This window comes from Sinocyclocheilus anshuiensis, unplaced genomic scaffold (genome assembly GCF_001515605.1).
Source record: "Sinocyclocheilus anshuiensis isolate Anshui unplaced genomic scaffold, SAMN03320099.WGS_v1.1 scaffold2639, whole genome shotgun sequence".
Classification (NCBI taxonomy): Eukaryota; Metazoa; Chordata; class Actinopteri; order Cypriniformes; family Cyprinidae; genus Sinocyclocheilus; species Sinocyclocheilus anshuiensis.
The window spans coordinates 52,643-61,209 of NW_015542516.1; the positions used below are offsets into that span (position 1 = coordinate 52,643).

The following is an 8,567-nucleotide window of genomic DNA, read 5'->3' on the forward strand; positions in this document are numbered from 1 at the left end:
ACACACACACACACACTCACTCACTCACTCACTCACTCACTCACTCACTCACTCACTCACTCACTCACACACACAATCACTCACTCACTCACACACACACTCACACACACAATCACTCACTCACACAATCACTCACTCACTCACTCACTCACTCACACACACAATCACTCACTCACTCACACACACACTCACACACACAATCACTCACTCACTCACTCACTCACTCACTCACTCACTCACTCACACACACACTCACTCACTCACTCACTCACAGTTGTGCTGTACAATATTTTTGTGGAAACTGATACATTTTATTTTTCAGGATTCACAGATGAATAGAAAGTCCAAAAGAACAGCATTTATTTGAAATAGAAATCTACTGTAACATTATAAATGTCTTTACTGTCATTTTTGATAAATTTAACGTATCCTTGATTAATAAAAATACAAATTTCTGACCCTAAACTTCTGAATAGTAATGTATCGTGGTTTCCACAAAAATTTTTTCAACATTGATATTAATCAGAAATGTTTCTTGAGCAGCAAATGAGCATATCAGAATGATTTTTGAAGATCATGTGACACTGAAGACTGGAGTAATGATGCTGAAAATACAGCTGCGCATCACAGAAATACATTACAGTTTAACAGATACTCACATAGAAAACAGCTGCTTTAAACTGTAATAATGTTTCAGCATTTTTACTGTATTTCAGTCAAATAAATGCAGCCTTGGTGAGCAGAAGAGACTAAAAATGTTTTGAATAGCAGGTGTAATGATCTGTGTGATCTCTGTCTCTGTCTGCAGCTGTTGGCTCCTCTCGCTCCTCTCCGCGGTCTGTCTGAGGCTCCTGTCGCTCCTCTCAGAGGATCTCTGGGCGCCTCGTCTGGACTCCAGCTGCTCAAAACGTCTCTCGGTGTAAAACAGCACAAATGTATTGGAGTTGTGATTTGTGAGTGTGACCTGTGTTTTGGGTTTTGATTTGGATTCTGTGCATTAGGCTGGCGTGTCGAGCTCTGCTGCTTCCAGGAGCGTTCATGAGGAGAGGAGCGCTGAGGAAGACGAGGAGGTCTCTGAGGAAGAGGTGAGTCTGAAACACACACACACACACACTGCCTGAGTCCCACTGAACGCTGGATCAGATCTAAGTGTGTGTGTGTGTGTGTGTGTGTGTGTGTGTGTGTGTGTGTGCGCGCGCCGCGGGATTCAGCCGGACTCCTGCAGAACCTCCATCTGGATCTGGACGCTCTGGGAGCAGGGCTGCAGTACGAGGTGAACACAAACACAGCACATGAATGCACATCAGTCTGACTTTCCTCCATAGTACTGCAGGGCTGTCAGAATGGCTGAAAAACTACATTCGAATCTTGTACTTAAATATGATCAATATTCGAATTATATTTGAATTTAAAATGCATAATTTCAGTTAGGGGGAAAAAACACATAAATACAGCGCACAAGAAACTATGAGCATACAATGTAGTTCTGTCATCAGTTAAGTTATGAAATTACCAAAAAGGCTATTAAAGCTGCAAACTGTGCATGCATGTATGCATATATGCATCACATTATATAGAACGTCTCTCAAATGCATGTACTAAAATATATTCTGCAATTCGCGATCACAATATAAGGCGCAAGCTGATATGTATATTTTTATTTGTAATTTAATGCATGAGTAAATGCGAGCACAGTGCACTTATACTAGAAAATATGCGCAGATTTTTTTCCCGTTAATTTGTAACGTAAAAACGATAATGAAACCATTTAAATGCATAAAATAACTCTGTTGACTTCTGGCCTTTTTCACATTCTTATCACTATCTGCATGTCTCATCCATGAATATGCAATGTTGGAGAACAGGCTTTTGGGGGTTTTGAGAACCAGAACCAAGCTGACTGAGTAATAAAGCTATAGTGAGACCCTTTATTAAAATACCTGGAGGTCAGGAATAATACACAAATTGTTACAAATTGACACAAATTACAATTAAGTAGAAATTTGTTGTATTCAGTTGTGTTTTAGGCACTAAAACAGTCCAGTACTTTATAGTCAAACACATTTTTATTTGGGCTGCCCTCGACTAAAGATTTGTCTGGTCGACTAGTAGTCGTTCGTTTGAAGCATTAGTCGACTAATTGCACGTTTATTAATAAACCATTTAAATCATTATAATGAGCCTTTAATTGCCTACATATAATAAGCACTCAAGCGCACACATAAAGCTTGCCACGACGCACCGCAGAAGTAATGATTATGAATGTGTCAGGAAAAACAGTAAGGAGTCTGCATTAACATTTTAATAATTTATTGCTAAACTAGTGCTTTCTTCGTTCTCTGTTTAAGAGATGAAGTCGGCGACACTCACTCGTCATCTCCGCAGTAGTGATGCACCTGTATTCATGTTTCATACGGATTACATAATCTGAGAATATTTGTTTTCCATTTGAATTGGTTTATTTGAAAGTAGACATTTCGCTCTCTAGATATATTTTTCATGTCTGTAAGGCTGGTTCACACAGAGTTTCGCGCTCAAGTTCACGGAGACCGAGATGGCAGAAAGTGCATCCTGTTGCTTTCATTATTTTACAAAAGCTCAATGTTTTGTTGTTATTGTGAGTGCACACAAATAAACGTAGAGTCTTTACAGATTCGAAAGATGTATTACTCTTATCTGTACGAGCAAAGATTACAGAGTAGGTTAGACTAGGTTAACATTAGATTGAGCAGCCATGTAAAGTTGCTGCTACTAACATATTTCAGATGATAAGCCATATTTGAGGTCGATGAATGATAGGCGAGTGTTTGGATGTCCTGCTCGATGTACTGTACTACCACATAGACCAGCCGCTAACGATCTGCGTGACTTCGCCAATGTGGATTTTTATTTTAAAAAAATTCTGCAACTAATAAAATCGTGGTCGACCAAGCCTCTTCTGGTCGACTAACGGTTAGTGGACTATTAGGGGGCAGCCCTAATGTTTATATTGAAATAATGAAGACTTCTGTGCCACCCCAGACTGGTTGCTGGCCACGCCTATGAAAACATCCAGGCTCTGCCGCTGCGTTCGTTCAGAATTCAGACAGCTCTACAGAAGGGCCGACACCTGATAGAGTGCGCCATATAGGGGATAGGGAGCGGTTTCAGACACGGCTTCAGTCAGTGTGTCCGCAGCTTTGACTGAGAAGTGTGTGTGTGTGTGTTTCAGGACAGTGAGGTCAGTGTGACGGTTCCTCCTGAAGAAAGAACAGAACCTGAACTACAGGATTTGGCCCTGTCGAGGGATCACAGTCCAGAGGCGCCTTCAGAGGTACCTGTGTGTCTCTCTGTCTCTCTTTTGCTCCTCTCTGCAGCTTTTCTGTGTGTCTTTGTTAATAATACGCCTGTTTGTTTGAGGGATTTGCATGTGACCTCACAACTGTCTGTCTGTCTGTCCGTCTGTCTCTAACTGCATCCCTCCACTGTAAGGACTCGCTGTGTGGACGTCACCTCCATTCCACAGCAGCTTCACGACCTCTGACCCCGGATGCTGCGGCGTTCAGCGGCCAAGAGGAAGACGAGCAGATGAGCGAAGAGGAGAACGCACAGATCAGAGATGAAGAGACCGAGAACGATGAGGATATCGAAGAGCCGATTGAGAGATCCAGCAGTCCTGAGGAGAAACAGAAGGACCGGACGGAGGAGAGAACTGAAGAAGAGAGAAAAGATGAAGAAAACGGAGAAGATGGGAATGGACAGATCGGAGACGAAGAGACCGAGAACAGAGAGAGCGAGGAGGTCGATGAACAGATCGAGAGATTCAACAGTCCTGAGGAGGAGGAGAGGAACCAGATGGAAGAGAAAAAAGAAGAGAGAGATCAGACTGAGGGTAAAGATGATGGAAACATGGAAGAAGAGAACAGAGACGAAGAGACGGAGAACCAAAAACACAGACAAGAAGAGATTGATGAAGTTGATGAACAGATTGAGAGATTCAACAGTCCTGAAGAGAAGGAGACAACAGAAGAAGAAGAAAGGAAAGAAAGCATAGAAGAGAACGGACAGATCAGAGATGAAGAGATGCACAACACAGAGAGCGAGGAGAGTGATGAACAGATCGAGAGATTCAAGAGTCCTGAGGAGGAGGAGAAGAACGCGATGGAGGAGAGAACAGGAGGAGGAGATCCGACAGAAAGCAAAGATGATGGAAACATGGAAGAAGAGATGATTGAAAGAGAAGAACAGGCTGAAACACACAACGGAGAAGCAGAGGCTGTCAGAAGTGTTTCCTCTGAGGAGGAGGAGAAAGAGAGGCTTTCAGAGCATCAGGAGAGTGAGGCAGAGGAGGATAAACGTGAGGAAGAGCAGAGAGAGACTGAAGGACTCGTCTCGGAGGCTCAGAGCGACGGCTTTCAGAGTAACAGCTCTCGCCTTCAAGTAACTCGCGTTAAAGCAGGGAAGTTTGTGCCTCAGTGGAGTCCAGTGTCCAGTGAGGTAGGACTGAGTGCCCCGCCCCTGTTCGCCAAGCCCCGCCCACCCCATATGCCCCGCCCACCTGTGTTTAGGTGCTTCACTCCGTCCCACACAACACATGCAGCACTGGAGTCTGTGATTGTTTGGGGATGCGTGAATCACCTCTGGAACCTCTGATTCAGTGATTCGTTCGTTCAGTGATTCGTTCGTTTAGTGTTTGTGTGTCGGTGTGTGTCACTGCAGAGAGGAGGTGTGTCTCAGCACAGTCATGTGGCATTAAGAGCACCTATCAGGAACAGTCGTTGTGCAGGATCAGATCCGCTGCATAAACACAGTTACTTAAGGTCCTTGCACACTGAGTCCAAAATTTTTGTATGCGTTTTTTTCATCTCCGTCATCCTTTCCTATCAAAATTCTTGCTGCAGATGCGAAAACGCGGAAAATCGAACCTTATTAGAATTTTTTTTTATGATGGACGAAAGTTTCGGAGGCAGTGTGTAAACGTGATTGACACAACGTGAGGTCGTATTTATTTTTTAATGTGCGAAAATTTCAGACGAGAATTTCGAACTCGGTGTGCAAAGACCTTAAGAACTAGTCTAGCCGTTAGTCAAGAGGTAATCAGACCAATTTAGCCCTTTATGTAATGAGCAGTCTTGAAGAAAGAAATTAGATGACTGACTAGTAAGACTAGTTTAAGCCAGTCAGAGCTCCTCTCTGCAGCAGAGCTGAATCTCCCAGCATCCTCTCCTCATACTGCTGTGTGTGTTATCTGTGTGTGTGTGAGCTGATGTACGTGTGTCTGATGTGTCCTGTTCTGTGACAGGAGTCTGAGGACGGTGAAGCAGCAGCGTCGCTCTCATCCGCTGATAATGTGCAGGTATGACCTCGTCAACACACACACACATACACATATATATATATAGCACTTACAACCTGGAAAAGTCAGATTTTCATGATATGTCACCTTTACAATGAATAAGTTAGTAAAATAATATTTTTAGGCCATTTTTGAGACCCCCTTCTTGAATCAGGCATGTATTTTTTACTGTACAAATAAAGGCAGCCTTGCTGAGCAGAAGAGACGTCTTTTAAAACATTAGAATATATTACAGATCCAAATTGGTACACTATGTGTGAGTGTTATAATAAATGTATTAATAGAGCTGTTGTAGGGGAATTATTATCATTATTATTGTCTTACTTTTTTATTTTATTTTACAGAACAATAGAAAAATTACAATACTAACATTTATGAATGTTGGAGTTTTCATTTTGGTAGAAACCCGCAGAAAGATCTCAGTGCTTTATAAATGATTCTCATTACGAATTTGAGAAGATGTTTGTCGCACGTATCACATTGTCACATGCCTTTAAAAAAATTAATAAAAATGTGATTGCAGTGTTTCAGCGCAGATTTTCCTCGCGCTTTGAACCCTGGCTAACGAGCAGATAGCGCCGCGAGCTCATGCAGCGCTGTTTAAATACATGCAATTCGTGCATGCATTAGAACATTTCTATTTTTAATTTTTTTAGTTTCTAATTTATCTATTTCTATATAGAAAATCTTTCTCAGACAGTTTTAAATGCCGACATGTTTGCTGCATTAGTGCGTGCCTCTATTTGATCGCATCACGTCATTGTTTGGTACATATTATTCGTATAACACCGAAAGAGCTTTTCTCTGCCATTTTCGGCCGAATAATTTTGGTTGCTGAACATTCGGTGCATCCCTTATATATATCAATATCACACTCGTAGACATGAGATATGTCTGTATATCGGCACGATGTTGTTTACCTACAGCCGAATAACAGCCATATCTCGCGGCTACGAGTGTGATATTGCTCACACACACACACACTCACACTCACACTCACACTCTCACACACACGCACACACACTCACACACACATTCACACACACACACACACACACACACACACACACACTAACACACTGAGGAGATATCAATTTTAGTATCATTTTTTATGACTGAAGGCCATTATCACTGATACCAATACTACTGATGTCTCTAAGAAATTGTTATTTTTTCCCCAATATTTAACCATGGACTATAGCCATTCAACATTACAGTATAATTGAGAGCTATCAAGTTTAAAATTTATTAGACTTTAAAAAATAACAACTTCTAATTTAAGTGAACTTAAAACCATCTCAAATATCATATTTAGCTACCTGTGCCCTTCAGCACGTTGGAAATATACAGAAATTGTATGAAGTTATCAAACACTAAATTCTAAATTAAATATAGATGAATCAAAGTTACAAAAGTGATTGATTTCCTCTTTTTTTTCTTTTGTTCTTTGATTAACAGACATCACAGCAGCTGGTTATTAGGTTATTTGGCTGCTATTACTTTAAGATCTGACACGCATGCTCGTGGTTTCATTAGCGCTTTAATATGAAATGATACAGGCTACAGCGCGCACTGCTGTATTTGTGCGTGTGATTGAAGAGCACATGCTACGAGCACAGTATAACTGCTGACAGAAGCTTCAAGATTTGAAGACTGTTTGTGTGGGAGAATGAGCCAAACTCACACCTGAGCAATGCATGCCACTAGTTTCTCTAGACAGCTGTCATTACCAACAAAGCCTTTTGTACGAAGTGTTGAAAACGTTTCAGTAGTTCAGTACTTTTTCCCTGTGTCATTCCACTTTATTACACAGAACTTAATTTCTGAACGTATTTGTTTTGTTGTCTTTGTATGTATGGATTACTTGGGTTGTTACCGACATCTGGTGAAAATCTCATGTCAACAGCACCTTTAGAAATATATTTACTGAGACAAATGGTGACGTGTTCAACACTTATTTTACCCGCTGTATATATACTGTATGTATGTCTGGGTTGTGTGTGTCATTATTTTTATTCTTTTTGTGTTTCCTCAGGCTGGTTTCCGCTCCAAACTCTCAGAGAATGTGTTTGATCTGCTGGATCTGTCACCTGCAGTGGTAACACACACACACACACACACACACACACACACACACACAGACAGAGACTAAATGAGTCTTTAAACCTGTGGAGATGGGAATATAAAAATGTGTGTGTGCGTCTCTCAGGACAGGAAGGAAGCCGAGGGCGAGGCAGATGTGGACAGCTGTGTGGATGTCTCTGACTCTGCAGACAGGTGTGTGATGATGATGATGATGATGATGGTATAAGTTAGGGATGAGCAGGAGCACTGATCAGTCCAGTAAGTGAATGCATTCAAGCAGTATTGTATTTAGCTTCAAACCACAAACTCTCTCATATTGAATGATTGTTTCTGAGCATAAGGAGTCCAGAACGGCAAGTCAAAATATGCAGTTTGTTACTATTTCAGTTCATATTTATTTTACTTTTAATGTTTATTCATAATGAAAATTACTTTTTTTTTAAATGTGTTTTTAATGTTTTTAGTTTTAATTATTGATAAAAATGATGATTTGTGACTCTTATCAGGCATGTGTCGCGTGATGAAGAAGAGAAGAAGAGACAAGAAGAGAGGGAGGAAGAGGAGAAGAGAAAGCATGAGGAAGAGGAGAAGAAGAGACGAGTAGAGAGGGAGGAAGAGGAGAAGAGAAAGCGTGAGGAAGAGGAGAAGAAGAGACGAGTAGAGAGGGAGGAAGAGGAGAAGAAGAGACGAGTAGAGAGGGAGGAAGACGTGAAGAGAAAGCTTGAGGAAGAGGAGAAGAAGAGACGAGTACAGAGGGAGGAAGAGGAGAAGAGAAAGCGTGAGGAACAGGAGAGGAAGAGGCTGGAGGACGCAGAGAGACAGATGGAGGAGGAGAGGAGCAGACTGATGGAGGAGACGCAGGGGAGACTGCAGCTGCTCAGAGACGCTCTGATGGAGGACGAGGAGCGCCGGATGAAGGAGGAGAGCGCTGAGCTGCTCCGGTCAGTCACTGCTGCATTGTGGGTAGATGTGCTGTAGAAGCACCAGCATTGATGGTCACGATGCTGATATAAACTCTCATCGTCTCAGTCACACAGATCACATGATGTGTGTGTTTCAGGGTCCTGAAGGAGCAGATGCTCAAACAGAGACGAGACGAGGAGGAGCGACTGAACAACGACATGCACACACAACTACAACAGCTCAG

At 41.9% G+C, this 8,567-nt stretch overlaps 1 protein-coding gene across 1 annotated transcript in view; it reads left to right on the top strand.

Moving 5' to 3' along the window:
- The window catches only part of cep164 (centrosomal protein 164), a gene marked incomplete at its 3' end in the record, with an annotated part of 21,367 nt that overhangs the window by 9,998 nt on the left and 2,802 nt on the right, over positions 1 to 8,567 (top strand). Inside the window, exons 5-15 of the mRNA XM_016493853.1 lie at positions 809 to 919; positions 1,002 to 1,090; positions 1,198 to 1,273; positions 3,212 to 3,313; positions 3,472 to 4,476; positions 5,282 to 5,335; positions 7,371 to 7,433; positions 7,545 to 7,612; positions 7,927 to 8,010; positions 8,176 to 8,361; positions 8,481 to 8,567. Of these exons, the coding sequence (XP_016349339.1) occupies positions 809 to 919; positions 1,002 to 1,090; positions 1,198 to 1,273; positions 3,212 to 3,313; positions 3,472 to 4,476; positions 5,282 to 5,335; positions 7,371 to 7,433; positions 7,545 to 7,612; positions 7,927 to 8,010; positions 8,176 to 8,361; positions 8,481 to 8,567 (1,925 nt within the window). The remainder of the gene's footprint in view (positions 1 to 808; positions 920 to 1,001; positions 1,091 to 1,197; positions 1,274 to 3,211; positions 3,314 to 3,471; positions 4,477 to 5,281; positions 5,336 to 7,370; positions 7,434 to 7,544; positions 7,613 to 7,926; positions 8,011 to 8,175; positions 8,362 to 8,480) is intronic.